General features: G+C 44.5%; 1 protein-coding gene across 7 annotated transcripts in view; it reads left to right on the top strand.

The window, feature by feature from the left end:
* The window catches only part of FRMD4A (FERM domain containing 4A), a 609,448-nt gene that overhangs the window by 323,114 nt on the left and 268,607 nt on the right, over window positions 1–17,727 (top strand). For 2 of the 7 annotated variants that reach the window (XM_059184089.1, XM_059184091.1), the window contains exon 1: window positions 4,544–4,717. The exons of the other annotated variants lie outside the window; for them this stretch is intronic. In XM_059184089.1, the coding sequence (XP_059040072.1) occupies window positions 4,559–4,717 (159 nt within the window). In that variant the 5' untranslated portion in view covers window positions 4,544–4,558. Of the gene's footprint in view, window positions 1–4,543; window positions 4,718–17,727 lie in introns of those variants that run through there. 7 annotated transcript variants of the gene reach the window in all.

Raw genomic sequence — 17,727 nt, forward strand, 5'->3', positions numbered from 1 at the left:
GACCCAAATGCCCACCAGTGGGTGAACAGATAAAGAAAATGTGATCCGTCCATCCAGTGGAAGGCTATTCACCAAGACAAAGAAATGAGGTGTGGTACATGCCATGACATGCATGAACCTTGAAAACATTATGCTAAATGAATGAAGCCGGTCACAAAGATCACATTTATATAACATTTTCAGAAGAGGCACATGTATGGAGATGGTAGGTGTGTGGCTGCCAGAGGCTGGGAAAGGGCTGAGAAAATTTGGAGTGCTGATGGTAGCTAATAAGTACAGGCTATCTTTTTGGGGTGATAAAAATGCTCTAACTTTAGATTCTGGTGATGACTGTAGAGCCCCATGAATATACTATAAAACCATTCAGTTGCACTATTTAAATGGATGGAGTGTATGGACTGTAAATTACATCTCTACTGTTGGGTTCTTTTTTTTTTTTTCTTTTTTTTTTTCTTTTTTCTTTTTTTTTTTTAAGAATACTAACGAAGGGGTGCTTGGATGGTTCAGTCAGTTGCGCATCTGCCTTTGGCTCAGGTTGTGATCCCAGGGTCCTGGGATCAAACCCCACACTGGACTGTTGCTCAGCAGGGAGACTGCTTCTCCCTCTCCCTCTGCCCGCCTCTGTGCCAGCTTGTGCTCACACTCTTTCTCTGTCAAATAAATAAATAAAATCTTAAAAAAAAAAAATACTAACAAAGAAGTATGGGCCACCTTCACTTAAAGAATGAAGCTTCCAGCTCTGCCCCCGACCAGCATTTGGTCGCACATGGGGATTTAATAACAAAAGCATTCAATGGAAGGAAAGAACAAAATGTGCAATAAATTTAAGCCCAAGTTTGAGTCCTGTGTTGGAAATCAGGAGGTGAAAGTAGAATTAAAATGTGAGTTAGTAGCTAAGAACTGAAAATGTCCACATGTGGCACAGAAATGGTAACTGCAAAACTGAAAGGGATCTGCTTTCTCCAAAACCTGGAAATAGGGTTGTTGGGTGTTTCTAAAGAAGCCCCAGCTTTCCCCTTCCTGTTGTGGATTCATTTTTTTTCCGGCACCTTGTCGGGCTCATTTGGAGTAAGTTGCCCATTGATCCCTGTCCGTCCAAAAGAACAGATCTGGTTGGAGTAAGACCTTCATTCTGGTTGAAATGTCTTGGTGTTGGAGCTCCACTGGACTGGGCTTTGGTGTGGGAGCAACTGTCCCACAGCAACTTCAGATTCCGTCAGTAAAAGATATCAAAATGCATCCAAATGAATTTTTTAAAAATGGTATTTCTGCCTCCCAGCAGCTGACTTTCACCTGACAGACAGCATAGGAGTTCTCCATCCATCTTAGGGCTGACATTTTCTAAAATAGGCAGTAAATAATCACTGAATAATTAAGATGGGTTACATTAGAATACATTTCTGAATATATTTCTCGGGCTGCTATAAATAGACTTCTCTGTGTGCACGCAATTTCCTGTATCTTTATGTATTTGCAAATTTTGTTCTTAATTGTGCCATATACTACTTTCAACTTAGAGTTTTTCCAAGTCCTTTTCGAGGCGGTAATTAGTCTGAAAACATCCCTAGAGTCAGGCAAAGGTATTTATTGCTTTGAAAAGAATTCCTCTGTTTATACAAATACAGTGAATGAGAGTCTGAACGCACAGGGACAGAAAATCCAGAGGCAGAGGTAGACACAGGCAAGATGATGAACAGTTGCATGGTAGGGTGCACAGCTGGGAGGGGTGGGGGTGGCAGTGCAGTCAGTGCCCCAAGGCGGCTCTATGTCCCAGGCAATGCCCCACCTGCCTCTGCTGCCCTTGTCATGGACGGGAACTCCTGGCTTGGCCACGCCCACCTCCTTCCCAAGGTCAGCACCTGATTTAGAGTTTCTAGTCTTGGTCCCTTCCCAAATATGGAACCACAGGATCAAGACTTCTGCATCTCCCAGTGTTGTTCCCCCAAGGCAGACAGGAGGCCAGCACTCAGCAACTAAGCCAGTCCTGCCAACTGACTCAGTCCTCAGACTCTCTTCACCCCAAACAGGAGCAAAAAGTCTTCTGAAAGGAGAGGTGATTCTGTAATTGCTCTTTCTGATGCCTTCCTGGTATATCAAATGCTTTTCATCACCCCTTGGGCCACTGATTTCATCATTCTTTAAATCGTTCTTTAAAGTTTTGTGAGTAATGTCTAAGTGCTACACTGCCCAGAAAACCCCGATTTTCTTTTATTTTCCAGGAAAGAATAAAGAACATGGTTAGAAAGAGGTAGGAGTCAGTAAGGCAAATGGAGGCCCTTCTTATGCCTGGGGAGCCCTGAGGTCCTGTCCTTGTTTCCTCACGATAAGCATGCGTTTCGCGCCCACCGCCACCACCCTCTTCCCTGTAATCTCCTCCTCCTACCCCCCGATGCACACACAGACACACAACTCAGACAGACCCACAGATACACACAGACACACATGCATACAGAGACACACACATGTGTCCCATTGCTCTGAGCATGCTAAATCCCTTTCAAAGCACAGGGCTTCATGGACAATGGTCATGGTGCTGTTTGCACGCACAACCTCCCATCTGCCATCGGGGAAGCTGCCTGTCAAAGTCTGAATGATTGATCTCAAATCTAGGGCAGAATCAGAGACAGCCGAAGACACTGGGTGGTGTCCTCCATCAGCACATCTGCTAGAGTCACTAGGCTCTGCAGAGGACGTGTCTGTGATAAAGATTTCAGGGCAGTTTGAGTAAGTCTTGCTGTTCTCAGGAACCAATATGTTTATATTCAGGCATGTTTTTAAAAGCCTATTATGGTACCTTTATACTTAAAAGATTCCCAGACCATAAGCTAAATATACATATTTAACTTAAAAAAATTTTTAAGTCACATTGTTTAATCATAGAGTAAAACAGTGCCTTTAAAACTGTCCCTATCTATTCCATAATTACATGCTTTGGATAAGAGTCTGGTTCATGGCCAAAATCCCCAGAGAATGGAGAGCATGAGCTCGGGGACACAGGCAAAAGCTAATGCTGATGTAGCTTGCCTTTGTTTTTTCTCGAGAATTCCAAGGTGGTTAACTAATGTTAATGGAGCAATCATTTTCCACACACTATTTGTTTTTTTAATTTTGCTCCTTTCTTTCTTCTCCCCCTCCTTTCCTCCCCCCTCCCTCCCTTCCATCTTCCCTTCCTCTGTCTTAATAAAACAATCTCCGCTAATGGAGTGTTTGTAGAAAGGCAAGAAAGAGTCCTTAAAACCCCATCACCTTTTTTGACAGAGTGTGTGGAAATAAGAGACTAAATACACCTCTTCTCTTGACACCATACAGCTTGTGTGGGGACTGAATTTTCCCCTACAAGTTGCCTGCCCTCCCCACTTGGGATCTCATCTTTTGGCATAGATAGCCTATTGAATTTGAAGGCAGATGCCCTTCTCAAACAGGGTCAAACATGATCAAAACTCGGGGTACCTAGGTGGCTCAGTTCGTTGAGCATCTGACTCTTGGTTTCAGCTCAGGTCATGATCTCAGGATCATGAGATCAAGCCCTGCATCGGGCTCCATGTTCAGTGCAGTCTGCTTAAGATTCTCTTTCTCCCTCTCCCTTTACCCTTCCGCCCACACTCACAGGCACTCTCTCTCTCAAATAAATAAATAAATCTAAAAAAAAAAAATGACCCAAACTCAAAAAACTTAATAGATATGGCAAATAGCTGTACCCTGTTTAACGAGGTGTCTTCCCTTGGCATAAGGTCTTCATAGGGCTTATCTAACACATAATAGAGTCACAAGAGCTTTTGCAGAAAATGCCCATTATGGAGAGATACATTGTCTTTCCCTCTTTTATCTGCTTTCCTCCAAAATCACAGATGTTGATATTAAATCTGATAGATAGGTTTTCTTACAGCCCCTTTAATCCTAACGTAAACTTGGGAAATGTCCAAAGAAAATGCGTGCGTTTCTGTAAAGTGCCCTCAGAAATAGCAGTCTCTCCAGTGTTGATACAAAGTTGGCCTTCTTGCTTCACCACGCAGAAACTCTTTGGCTCTCTAAGTTTTAAAGAGTTAAGAGAAGAGATGGAATGCCTTGGGAATGTTGGCAGGGCAAGCCAGAGCTCCTTCCCCTTTGCTTCTCGCCCTGGATGGAATCTCGAAACCACGAGAACCCAGTGATGACTCGGGGCTAATGCTCTTCCCTTGGTTTGGGGTTGACTTGCCCCCAAAGTCCACTCTGTGTCTGCGGCAGTCCCCTGACAGGGAGGGATTGTGCGATTGTCTGCAGGGTGAGAGGCTTATTTCTACCTTGTCCCTGGTTAGTTCCCAGAGACAGGGAGAAAACATCTTGATTTAGGAGCTATTTGCTAATCCTTGAGGGAAAACAGTCCCTGCAGATTAGTGAGGGTAGCGGGAAGGTAGGAGGAGAGGAGAGCAGGACAGAGGAAACAGAGTTATTTTGACTGCATTTTTCCCTTGCCTGATTAAATCTTGGTGACATTTGAACTTTGTGTTACTACTAAAAGAACACAGCCCTATACGTGGGGCCTGGGACCAGAGGGGTAAAGGCGGGGCCTGGAGCTGGCATGGCTGCAGGGTCGCTGGGCTCAGAAGACCTGCTATGTAGCTGGGACCGTCTGGTGTGGGGCCTGACTTCCCGGGTGCTGAGGACGTGTCGAGGGGGACACCTTCGGGTCCTGCAGCTGATGTTGAAACCATGGTGCATCTCCAGGGCTGTCTACCAGGTGGGACCTGAAGCTCTTCTTACATTTCTTTGCAGTATAAGAAATCAGCCGGTGATGGTGGGGAAGGAGTATAAGCTGCTGTCACATGTTGAGTACTATGAAGTGTGTTGTAATGGTGGCGGAGGGGCTGACATTAATCGAGCATCATCTTTTAGGTACTGGGCACCGTGAGAGGTGCTTCATAAACGGGATGCAATTCAGTCTTCCAAACAACTGGTAAAATAGGTACTTTTGTCAGCATTTTGAGATGGGGTTATGGAAACTCGGAGAAGGTTTATCATTTGTTCAAAGTCACGTTGTTAGTAAATGACAGAGCCCTGTGACAGAACAAGGCTTTTCTGGCTAGAAAGACAAGGATACTCTTTCCATGGGTTCATGTTCCTCTCACAGGAGAAATGCTATTTTCTCAAAAGCTGTGCATGTGGGTGCATGTGTGTGTGTGTGTGTGTGTCCATGTGGTGAGGGTGGTGACCAGCTAGTAAGGAGCAAGTGGCCATGGGACAGGAGACAAGGAGGGAAGGACACTGACAAGCTGTCCTGAGTCTCTGTCCTCACCTCCTTCTCCTTCGGTGGCTTCCCCAGCAATCTCTGAAGTCAGACATCCACACTCAGCCTCTTTTTCTCATGAGAGAACATTTTTCTGCAGGAGGGTGGCCCTTCTGAGTCCACTGGCTGGGGGTACAGAGCACTCCACAGCAGGGAAATGAGAGGTCTGCTTTCCCCATCCATCCATCCGGACTGGTGGCATAAAGCCAGATCCCACTTGCCATGGGGACTTGCCCAGCCGAGACTGAGAAAAAGAATGTGAACCTGACTGGGGGATGTGAAGGCAGAGGAGTAATGGGGAAGTCTCCCCCTGACTGCTTCTCTAGGGGGAGTCACTAGCTCTTTCTCCATTGACGGTTTTCTAACCTAGTTTCCCTCATTAAGTCAACTTGAGTGGTTTTGCTATCTCAGTTAGCTGGCTCAACCCACTGCTTGGAACCAAGGACATACAGCTGGCCTTTGTATTTTGGGGCATAATTTGGCAGCATATAATCCCTTAATGAACTGTAATAGCTAAACAGTGTAGGGCCATGTGGTCACCCCTCCCCCTGACCCCACCTCATGGAATGTCTGGGCTCACTGAAGGAACGTTTCCTTGGAAGACGTGCCGAAGAGCCCTGCGTTGACTTCACAGAAGGACAGAACCCTCCAGGGCTCCCGCTCTTGCTTCTTCATCACCTCGTTGGCAGACGGGGTGAACATGGTTCAAGTGGTTTCTGGGAATGAGATATTTTTCCAGAATTCTTGTGTTTGAAGGGCACATAGCTGGAGTTTTACCACAAACAGCAAATCTATCTGCAATACATCATAAAAGAAACTTGAGAGCAGTCTACCCAAATTGGACAGCAGTCTGAAAAGTGTGTACGGCATTTCCAAATAATGAGTTGTGAATCTGAAAGAATTCTGGAAAAAGTCTCCCAGATGGGAGATTCAAGTAGTCACGTGGCTGGTTTGTCCATCTGAGGCTTTTCCTGAACTCCTCCTGGTTGGCGTTTGGTATGATTCCTTAGTCAGGAAAATTCTGTCCTTAGCTGTTGCTGTAATTGCACATGGTTTGGGGGCCCTGACTCCTTACCTCCGACTCCCACTTTATCTCTTGTTGTCTCCTCTCATGTCTCATCAAGTTAAATAAAGACCAAGACTGTACATCAAGGAAGCAGAGTGGGCCAGCCCCCAACCCAGGGCGCTTTTCCAGGACTTCCCTTAACACTGCGAGTGTCCTAAAGAGAACATTGTATTTTTGGCCACCAGGTCTTGGAAAACAAATTGGCCCTGCTCAGCTTCAGGTCGGATCACCAGCCCTGTGAGAAGCTAGCTAATCGCACCTCGGGCTTATTCACCGCCTGTCTCTGGCTGAGCTGGGCTGGTCAGCCCAGGGACAGATGCCTGTAACCCCCACTGCCTTGTCCACAGCCGGCAGGTAATGCCCACATGTACAAACGGAAACCAGTCGTTGGGGGGAGAGCCAGGATGACAAATCCAGACAGTTCACTGTCCCAGGGGTCCAGGATGGCCAGTCAGCTGTCTGCAGGACCAAGCTGAGGGGCAGGGAGAAGGTAGGGGAGCCCAAAGCCTAAAGCAGCTGGCCGGAGCAGGGGTGGTCTGAATGTGTTCCAGACAGGACTTATCAGCCCCCTTTGCCCAGCCCCCACTCATGCTGACAAGCCAGGTTGGCTTAAAAGGACATTTAAAATAAAATACAGGGCGCCTGGGTGGCTCAGTGGGTTGATCCTCTGCCTTCGGCTCAGGTCATGGTCTCAGGGTCCTGGGATTGAGCCCCGCATCGGGCTCTCTGCTTGGCAGGGGGCCTGCTTCCTCCTCTCTGCCTGTGTCTCTGCCTACTTGTGATCTCTGTCTGTCAAATAAATAAATAAAATCTTTAAAAAAAATAAAATAAAATAAAATAAAATAAAATAAAATAAAATAAAATACAGGCTCATCCTCAAAAGCTCACAGCTTCCTGGGGAAGAGTCAAGAAACCAAATAATTGCGTTTTGACTAATAGAGTCTTCAAGGAAAGAGCAGAGAGAAACTAGCTTTGCTCAGGAAAACTTCACCAGAAAATCTTTTATTCTCTAGCCTTTGCTTTCTTCCTTCTAAAGCGGGGGTGATAGTTCAAACCGGTGCTCCGTTCCAGTAAGTTCACATTCCCAAGAGTGTGCTACACATACGAAAGCATATACAAATGAGGAGTGCTGTTTTTTAACATACTGTCCTCTTACTGTTTTTTATCTTGGGAAAAATTCATCAAGGGTGTCTTTATTGGTGTGAAAAGGTGACTAATGGTCATTTCTATATATTTTGTTTAGTTCATTATCTGGGGGAAAGTCTGTGTGTTCTCCTTTATTTACATCTTGCTACCATCCTCATGACCCTCTGACCAGGTGTGGGGGTGTCCTGCACACATGGGCGTCTGGGAGAATCCTGGGCTCCTGTCCCCTTAGAGAGTTTGGGTTCTACCACCTTCCCGGCAGCCTGGAAGCTCTCTGAACCCCAGTACTTTCGGGATTTTTATGGAGGTTTCTCCCTGACGGCCTGATCAATCAGTAGGTCCATTTCCAGCCCCTTTCCCCTTCCTGGAGGATAGACTTGTGGGCCTGAACATTCCAAGCTTCTAATTATGGCTTGGACTTTCTGGTGAGCAGTCCCCATCCAGGAGCCCACCCAGAGTCCCCTCATTAGAACAAAAGACACTGCTACGACCCAGGAAGTTCCAAGGGATTTAGGAGCTCTGTGTCAGGACCCAAGGTCGAAGACCAAATATTAGAACAGAAGATGTTCCCCATGCTCTTATCACTTAGGAAAATTACAAGGGTTTTAATGAGCTCTGTGCCAGGACACAGGCACAGAGACCAGTATATATTCTTTTTCTATTTTTCTGTTGCTGTTTTCATAACAATGGTTTCATGGTTTGCAGTCTGTTTGTAGGCTAGAGAGATAGCTGTCATTCCTGGCCGAACTTTAGATTCATTTAGGATGATTTTAACTGTCCCCCTCCCCCACCATTCCTAGGCCTGACCCAGAGATTTTGAGTTAATTGATGTGGGGTCTGGGCTTTGGTATGTTTTTAAAGCTATCCAGGTGATTCTAATGTGCTAGAGGGTCCTTGAGCAGAAGGAACCCCATAGAGTAAGCAGATGCTTACAAAACCCTAATAGGCAGCAGCAGAATCAGGAGAGCCACTTTAAAATATACACATACATGTATTAATTTATTAGCCCCACCTTAGATTTAATGATTTAGAATATCTAAGCATAGAGGTGGCAGTCTATACATGATCCACTGTTTTAGTAGGAACCACTAATGGAAAACAAAAAGCATTATGCGCCCTCCAAAAAATGAGGGTTATAAAAGACAAGATCATCATGAGGATGAACTCTGATCAAATTAAGCCCATTTTTCGGCACATACAAAGCACTTAGTAAATATTAGCTGCTTTTATTATTACAAGAATGAACCTGATCACGCAAGGTCATGCTGAAGGGGTTAGTCAGCACATAGTTACCCCTTCTAGAACAGGACTGGACTGCAGGCCCTGGAGGACTTCCCTCATTCCCAGATCCCCACTAAGCTCTGCCTCAAGGTAGCCCTGCTGGGAGTGCCTGGCTCTTCCCCACAGGGACCTCTGCCTTTCCGAAGTGGCTGGCGCTCTGCACTTTTCCACATCACTCTCTCAGACGAGGGTTCATCGTGGAGCCTACAATCGATACAGAATCTATAACCCTATAATCCAGGGCGGGGAAGTTTTGAAAGAAAAATGACTTAAAAATTGTGCAACACCACTTCCTCATAAGTCAAGCGGATAAAGACAACTATCATATGATCTCCCTGATATGAGGAAGTGGTGATGCAACATGGGGGCTTAAGTGGGTAGGAGAAGAATCAATGAAATAAGATGGGATTGGGAGGGAGACAAACCATAAGTGACTCTTAATCTCACAAAACAAACTGAGGGTTGCTGGGGGGAGGGGGGTTGGAAGAAGGGGGTGGGGTTATGGACATTGGGGAGGGTATGTGCTATGGTGAGTGCTGTGAAGTGTGTAAACCTGGCGATTCACAGACCTGTACCCCTGGGGATAAAAATATATGTTTATAAAAAATAAAAAATTTAAAAAAAAAACTGTGCAAACAGGCGTGAATGGAAAATCACAGTTCATTCAAATGTAAAGCAGCAAATACCATAAGCATCACGAAATCCAGAGAAATGACATGTTTGTCAATTCACCGCCAGACACATCGGTGTTACCCTGCTTTGTCCTGCATCTTTTCACTCTCTTATTCTTTGATCTCTTCTTCACTGGGCAATCACTGTCTTCCTCTTGCATGTCCTAGCAAAATGTGCCCCTTCATTACTGTTACATTAGAAAGGTTTCTTTCAGGCATGCTCATTGTTGGAAATAGTGTGCAAGAATTGCTGTTAAATTAGGAAAAATCTTCTGCCAACCTTTATTTCCATGTGATCTCTTACCCAACATACTTGTTTATAGTAAGAACACAGGTGTGTGCCCTCTGAACAGAGGAATTCTGGGAAAATTCAATTACATTCTATTCCCTTTGATAAGAAAAAAAATTATAAGTGCTTCTGTAATTGTGTATGTTGTATATTACATGTACTCTTGACAGAGGGAAAAACTTCAACTTTTGACTAGGCGTTATGAGAAACAAAATCTTTACTTATAATTTTACTGGTCTGATGGTTGGAAGGTTTCTCCACAGACTAGCTTCTGGCTCCTAGCATTTTATTTTTTATTTTTTAAAAGAAATTTATTTATTTATTTATTTGTGTGTGAGAGAGAGAGAGGGAGCAAGCGCAAGCAGGGGGAAGAGCAAAGGGAGAAGGAGAAGCAGACTTCTCACTGAGCAGGATCCCAGGACCCTGAGATCATGACCTGAGCCAAAGGCAGATGTTTAACTGACTGATCCACCCAGGTGCCCTTGGCTCCCAGCATTTTAAACCCTATTTCTCCTATGTGGTTGAAGGTCACGTACCTCCAGAGCCAGGTGCTGTAACATGGAGTCATAGCTGCATAAGGTCTAGCTTTGGACTGTGGAGGACAAGACAAGGTGTTGGCACTTAGGAGTGAGGAACCTGACTGGAATCCCCTTCCACAGTCGTACAGCTCACTTCCATCTTTTCATAGCTGTAAATGACTGTGAACCTCATAAATACATCCCACTAATCTCAAACTACAAGTACCTCAACTCAGCTTTACCCTTACGTGAATTCCAAAAATCGCTGCAGTCAGTCCGATGCTACCTGATAAAGAGGGGAGGGTTAGCAGAGGGGAAGTCAGTATGGAGAGAGCCATGAGTCGTAACTGATGACATAGCTTACTTATGCAAATATGAGTATGTGCACATATTGCTAGGAATTTTCCCGGAGACAAGAAGTGAGAAGCCCTGGAGTTTAAGCTTCGTGATAAATGCACCCCTGTACCTTCCCAACTACCTCCCCCAGCCCCTGGTTGTACAGTATGAATTATAAGAAAAATAAAATAAATAAGACCAACAACCTGAATTATTGCCATGCCATAAGATTGCTTCTGGCCCCAAAGATGTGGATCACATATGTATAGCATATGTGAGCCTGTTTTAGATTGTGATTTTTTTTTTAAGTTGGATGTCATCGGTTTAAAAAAAATTTTTTTTTATCTTTTTATTTTTGGTCTATTTGTAGAAACAGCACCCTTCATAAGAGTTGTCAACTTTGTTTCTGCCTTTTAGTTTCTGATGGCTGCTGAACAAAGCCCAAAGGAGGCCACATATCTGGTCCTCCAGATTTTAGGATGGAAGCTGTATCAGAGAAAGTAGGCGTGGAAAAATGTCTCGGGGCACATTCCCACCGTCCTCCGAGAAGTGGCTTTCAAATTATCTGTGTTCACCCATCACTGCTGCTTTGGGGAGGAAATATGGACCAGTGCTTCTAGGGACCACCCAGGTGTCCGGAATCAGGAAAGAGTGCTTTTTAAATTATATGTACCAGGGACCTGAGTGGCTCAGTCAGTTAAGTGTCTGCATTCCCCTTGAGTCATGATCCCGGGGTCCCTGAGATCGAGTCCAGCATTAGGCTCTCTGTTCAGCAGGGAGTCTGCTTCCCCTCTCACTCTCCTGTGTTCTTTCTGTCACTCAAATAAATAAATAAAAATCTTTTTTAAAATTATTGAATTAGGGGCACCTGGGTGGCTCAGTGGTTTAAGCCTCTGCCTTCAGCTCAGGTCATGATCTCAGGGTCTTGGGATCGAGCCCCACATCGGGCTCTCTGCTCAGCGGGGAGCCTGCCTCTTCCTCTCTCTCTGCCTGCCTCTCTGCCTACTTGTGATCTCTCTCTGTCTATCAAATAAATAAATAAAAATCTTTAAAAAAATAAAAAAAATTATTGAATTAAATGTAGCCGTTTCCATCCCATGTATCTACCGTTAGCTCTTTGTGGCCCAGAACCAGGCCCGCAATGACCTGGGTACACACACACACACAAACACCCGCCAGCTAACCTGTGGGCCCGACCGAGTGGGATGGCGTTCGTCGTCAGTGAGAAAGGTTTGTGTGTTTTCTTCCTAATAGAAAAACGTGTCTCTGAAACGGAGAGGTTCTAGAAATTGAACTATTTTGAAAGTGCAACGTTGTCAGCTGCCCGCATGATGAGTTATAGTGAGGTCGGTGCTGCGTTCTCCTAACGACACGCAAGTCCTCTCAAATGAGATTGGGTTTTCAATGATTCATCCATATCTTCTGAAACAACTAACACAACCAATCTGGGACCAGTGGGTTTGCCATGATTTCAGCAAACGTTTCCACATGTGGCAAGTTGGGCTTTGATTCTCAATTTGCTATTTTTGCTGTTCCCCTTTCATCATTGTGTTATGGCAATGTATGTTTTCAAAGGGCTGTGCCCTTTGTATTATTTAATGCCTCCATATGGCGTGGGGCTTAGCCTTTTCTCCAGTGATCTATACCATGTGTTACGGGTAAAGGAGAGGAAAAAAGGAAGGCTTGCACCAAAAAGAACAATTAGCTAATTTATCATATGTCTTTCTAAGTTTTGTCAAGTCCGCACATTTGTGTGTTTTAACCTTTTCTGCCACTCATTGGCTGGTGCCTGTCAGTAAAAAATGATGTGTTTGCATTTCCACCAGTGCTTGAATGTCACACACCCTGTCGTTTGCAACAGTATGTTCTTACACTGACACGGAAGCACTTCTCTGCAATCAGACCGGGAGCAAAACTCCCATTCTTGGCTTTTCCAATTCTTTGATGTGGACAGGATTTGCAAACAATGTAAGAACTCGATTTTTACTTTGTTCATAAAATATTTTTTGAGTCTGACATGCAGTCTGTTTTCATCCTCCTGGAAGGCATTTTCCTTGGTTCCGGTAAGAAAGTAATACTTGGGAGGTTTAAAAAGCCCTTAGTTACTACTTCAACCATCTCTCACTTTGGGTCAGCCCCTCCCAACACATGCTAATCTACTTTCAAAGCACTGTGCAAACCAACTCAGAATTGTAGCTTTGGACCAATATCAGACGACCTTTGGATGGCAAGAACTTCTAAATTCTACTTAGGTGGGGCCTGCGGATTGTAATCCCATTAGAAGGGGAGTGGCCAATTTTTCACTTAAATTGTACGTTTCAGCGTCTCTGGGTTAGGGCTGTTGGAATGCATGGGGGCCCTAGTTTCTCTGCCATTGCTATGAAAATATGATATTTAACTAAATGGAGATTTTTTTGCCTAACATCCTCAAAATGTCCTATTCTTCACAAGCTGGTATCTTTCCAAAATCCCACCATTCGAGAGAGAATTTTTCACACTTCTTAACTTCAAGATAACTACACGGGCATATCTTTTTTATAGTTTACCCCGTCCTTTCAAATGCTTTCCCTTCTTTTAGATTCTCCAAACCACTGGGAGGTGTTATAAGTAAAGGGCATCATATGGAAACTCAGGGAAGCTTGTGGCTGGCCTCCTGTGGAGAAGGACCTTGTATCTAGACATTTGCTCTGGGGCAGTGCCCAGCTATGCATATTCAAGTTGATTCTGCATAGCCCCTTCAACAGTCATTTGGAAAACACGATCAGCAGCAGATGCTGGAGCCAAGTATTCTAAGTTACATTTCTAGCTTTTACAGTGAATCTGGGTATGGCTGACGTCTGCCTCTGCTTCTCCACTAATTAAATGCAGATTCACTCATTCATTCCTGTGTTTGTCCACCCACCCAACAAATTACGAGCAAACACCTACTATGTGCTAGGTATTGGCTATGTTCTAGAGATGGGATGATGAACAAAACCAAACATGATTCCGTATTCTTATAGAGGTTATATGCCAATGATAGAGATCTGACGATCATTCATTCACTCAATAGCCCTAATATAATAATCATACAAACTCAGGTGAAATTATATTTGTGGGTCAAGGCTTTGAGGACAAGGTACCTGGTGGTCTAAGAAGGTAAGAACTTGCCTTGTCTTAGATATTCAGGGAAGTATTCCTGAAGAGGCGATACATGAGCAGAGATCTTAAAGCCAAGTGGGGTGAACAAGGCAAAGGGGTAGGAGGGAGAAGGTCAGGAGTAACACTAGGTACTGACCCAAAGTTGCTGCAGTGGACAGAGCAAGAATACTGAATTTCTTAGGCCCATCAATCACATGCCCTTTAATAAATACAATGTGTTTTATGTTTACAATAACGGTGACCAAACTGCTTGACCAGAGTGATCATTGAACACTCTTCACTTAGCCTGGTCCTAACCTACTGCAGGACCTTCTGAAAACCAGCTGGGCTCTTTGGGAAGCCCCACCAACCATCCTTAGCTGGAAGTGTTCTTCTTTCTCAAGGGTATGAGCTCATCCCCACACCAGATGGGTTCCCAATAAATGATGATTGTGCAATCTGATTATTTTCATGTCATGCTGACTCCCTTTGGAAGATGGAAAGAGGGCACTTGGTCCTTATCATCTTTCTAAGTGAGAGGAGAATTTCCCAATAGGGCTGCACACCCTGCAGATTGAGAGAAAACATGCACTTTAGAACTATATGGCCATTCTGCCATAAGCTCCCCCAATAGTAACTTTTTAACTGTGGACACTTGATTCATTTTTATCATAGGGCACATCAAGTAAAGTAACTTGAGCTTCTGCAGCAGGTACCTTGGAAATCAAAGTGACTTAACACAGCATAAATTTAGTTCTCACTCCTGCTAAGTCCAAAAGTGTTCTGGTTGGTAGACAGCTTTCCGCAGGATCACTTAGGTAATCTCAGGACTTTGCCCTCCTCTAGGGGCCCAGAGACCTATTCATTTACCAAAAGAAGGGGGAGAAGGGAAGTAAGTACCCATCAGACTGTTTTAGGTGTCAGACAGACCTAGCAGTGGTGGTCTTCCCTTCTATTCACATCCCATTGGCCTGAACAGTCACATGACCACCCCCAACATGGACACCGGGAAGAGCAGGTGTTATGGCCTGCCTATCACAAAGGGTCAGCTTAGCCTAGGGTAATAGCATGTCCCCTGGAGTGTGAATTAGGTGTAAGTCCCAATTTTTAGGTCAAACCTCCTATATAAAATTGAAATAAAAACTGTGGGATGAGACATTACATATAAAATACTTAGACCATGCCTCATAAATAGTAAGGGCTCAATAAATACTAAACCATTATTATCAATGTATTTATTTGCTACAAAATAAAAGCAAGTTTGCAGATATTCAATTGTGTTGTATCATCTCTCCTAGAAGTGAGTGGGGATACAAAACAATTTCTTAATTTCTTAAAGAAAGAAAAGAAATCCTCAATTTCCAAATGTGTATAGGGTTATGATTCATGAGCTTCCTGTCAAGTTTCCAGGGGAAATTTAAGGAAATCTCTTGATGGACAGTTCTGTCAGAAAAGAAACAAGCAGTGACCCAAGCTCATAAGCAGGCAATTTGGTGTTTTAGGTAGCAGATGCCACTGGGGACACAGAGCTGAATGAAAGTCGTAGGGTAGTGGTTCCTAGGAATCTGAAGGGCCCTCTGTTCTCTCCTCCCTGAGGAGCCAGATCTGAGCTCGGGGGCTGTGTCTCCCACACCATACGGCTTTGTTTTTGTTTCCCTAAAGGAGCATGTTGTTTGTGATTTCCCTGTTCTGGGGAAGCCGCTGTGGCTTTTCCACAGCGTCTACGGGTCTGGGCCAAATAACCTGCCGTTTGTTTTCTTTCTTGGCCAGGAGCTTGGGGCACCCCCAAGCATTTTCTAAGCAAGAGGAAGTGCTTGTTGATATTCTGCCCTGGGGGTGGAGGGGGCGCAAATTGCTGCTAACACCTCTTCTGAGGGCTCTAATCCAGGCATGGCAGCAGACAGGGCCTGAAATGCCAGCTCTCAGTGTGCTCAGGGTCGGAATCAGGGACAAGGATGTGGTTGGTGTGGCCTCCTTTTAGCCACTGATGTTATATTTAGTTTGCCTCCCAGGCCCAGTGAAGCCTTAGGTAAACCCTTGGAAAGAATCGGCTCAACCATTGCCACACGACCTGGCCTTCCACTAAAAGCTCTCTGCAGGACATTCAGAGCACATCACCCGATGATATCAGATCTTAAAAGAAAAAAAAAAAATTCGCAGCTTCTGAATCTGAATAACATTATCAGATAATCATGGCAGGGAGGGAGTTGTTGAAAGGGGATTCTGAGAATTCCAGCCAAAGCTGTCTAATAATAGTCCCATATTTAATCCACTTTATAGAATAAAATACTTGGAGTGCTGGGGAATCTTGTTAGGGTAGTCTAGAGTAAGCCCTTCGGGTCTGTCAAGGCTACATTGCAACCACCCAAGGGAACTACTTATCTATACTGGTTATAACTATAAAAATTAAAATAAATTAAAGGTGTTTCTTTGGTTCCAAGTCCTTAACATGTACAGTAATTCTCCCAAGGATCCTCCGAGGTAGCTACTATGATTACCACAGTTTACTGAGAAGAAATGGAGGTTAGGTCACCCAGCCCAAGGTCACCTCGCTCCTAAGAAACAATCTCAGGCCAGATTTGCATCAGCTTTTCATCACTGGGTTTAGTAATTGTAGAAAATGCCAATGAATATAGTGCAGTGTCAACCATGTACCAGCAGAAGGACCTTCCTGGCGCTCACCCTATTCTCGTACCTTGGTCATGACGAGTTTCCGGTCAACGTGACAGCAGTGTATCCTTAAGAAACGGTCTTTGGGTTGCCTTTCTCTCTCTTCTGAAACTACCTGTCTGCACTTTCTTTGTTGTGTTAGGGATTAAAGGGTAAAAGTTAGAGCTCTTTCCCCCCCAAAATCCCTGTGAAATACCCAACTTCTGCCTGTAAGCCTAGATTCTATTGCCTTGGTCTAAGTTGGAGCTTCCTTTTTTCTTTCTTTCTTTCTTTTTTTTTTTTTTAATTTTATTTATTTCAGAGAGAGAGAGAGATTGAGCACTTGAGCATGTGGCAGGGGTGGGGGGTGGTGCAGTGGGAGAAGAAGACTCCCCACTGAGCAGGGAGCCCAGTGCAGGGATTGATCCCAGGATTCTGGGATTATGACCTCAGACAAAGGCAGACGCTTAACCAACTGAGCCACCCAGGTGCCCCTAGAGGTTCTTGATGATAATAGCTGACATGAATTTATATGAGCACTTTTTACATATATATTGAATTCTCAAGGCAACCAAATGAGGGAGGTACCATTATTGTCCAATGTATGCACAAGGAAGGTTTAAGTCAATCACTCAAGATCAAACAGCTGGTGAGTTGTAGGGCCAAGATTCAAACCCAGTCAGTTTGAGTTCAGAATTCAAGGTTTGAAGCACTCAGCGGTGTCGCCTATGCGGGGATCCAACATGAGAATCTGCTGCCTGTAAAGCTCTTGGCAAGGAGTCCTCAAATTATCTCCTTCCTCCTCCTGTTTTAGTTGCCTACTTACCATTCCTATGGTCGCATGAATCACAAATGCAAATGTCCCCGCCTTGTATCATTGTTGTTTTAATCAATCAAGTATTTCTTGATTGAGGCAGGGGGGCACAGGAGTGGTACCAGAAGGGAACACTAGAGCTCTAGGGCTAAATCCCAGTTTCAGCACCTGCTCGTTGTATGACCATTATCATTGTTCTAACAATTATCATTGTTAATGAACTTCAGTTCCCTCCACGGTAAAATGAACATAAATGAGACCCCAAAATGTTGCTGTCCTGAGTGAAATATTGCATTGCAAAGCTCTTGGCATGGTTCTGGGAGACAGTAGGCATTCAACAACAACAACAACAAAAAAAAAAAAAAAAAAAAAAGGTAGCTGCTGTGTTGACATTACTGTTTTACCTTTCAATCAGCCAACGTTTATTGGGTTCCATGCCAGTCAGTGTGCTGATAGCTGAGGGAGAGACACAAAAGAAGGGGACAAGACATTTGCTGCAATTTTCAAAGCAGCTGGGGAAATCAGTCAGGCAAGTGGGAAAGAGGTAATGGCCATGCCTGGCAGGAGTCGAAGG

This window comes from Mustela lutreola, chromosome 8 (genome assembly GCF_030435805.1).
Source record: "Mustela lutreola isolate mMusLut2 chromosome 8, mMusLut2.pri, whole genome shotgun sequence".
Classification (NCBI taxonomy): domain Eukaryota; kingdom Metazoa; phylum Chordata; class Mammalia; order Carnivora; family Mustelidae; genus Mustela; species Mustela lutreola.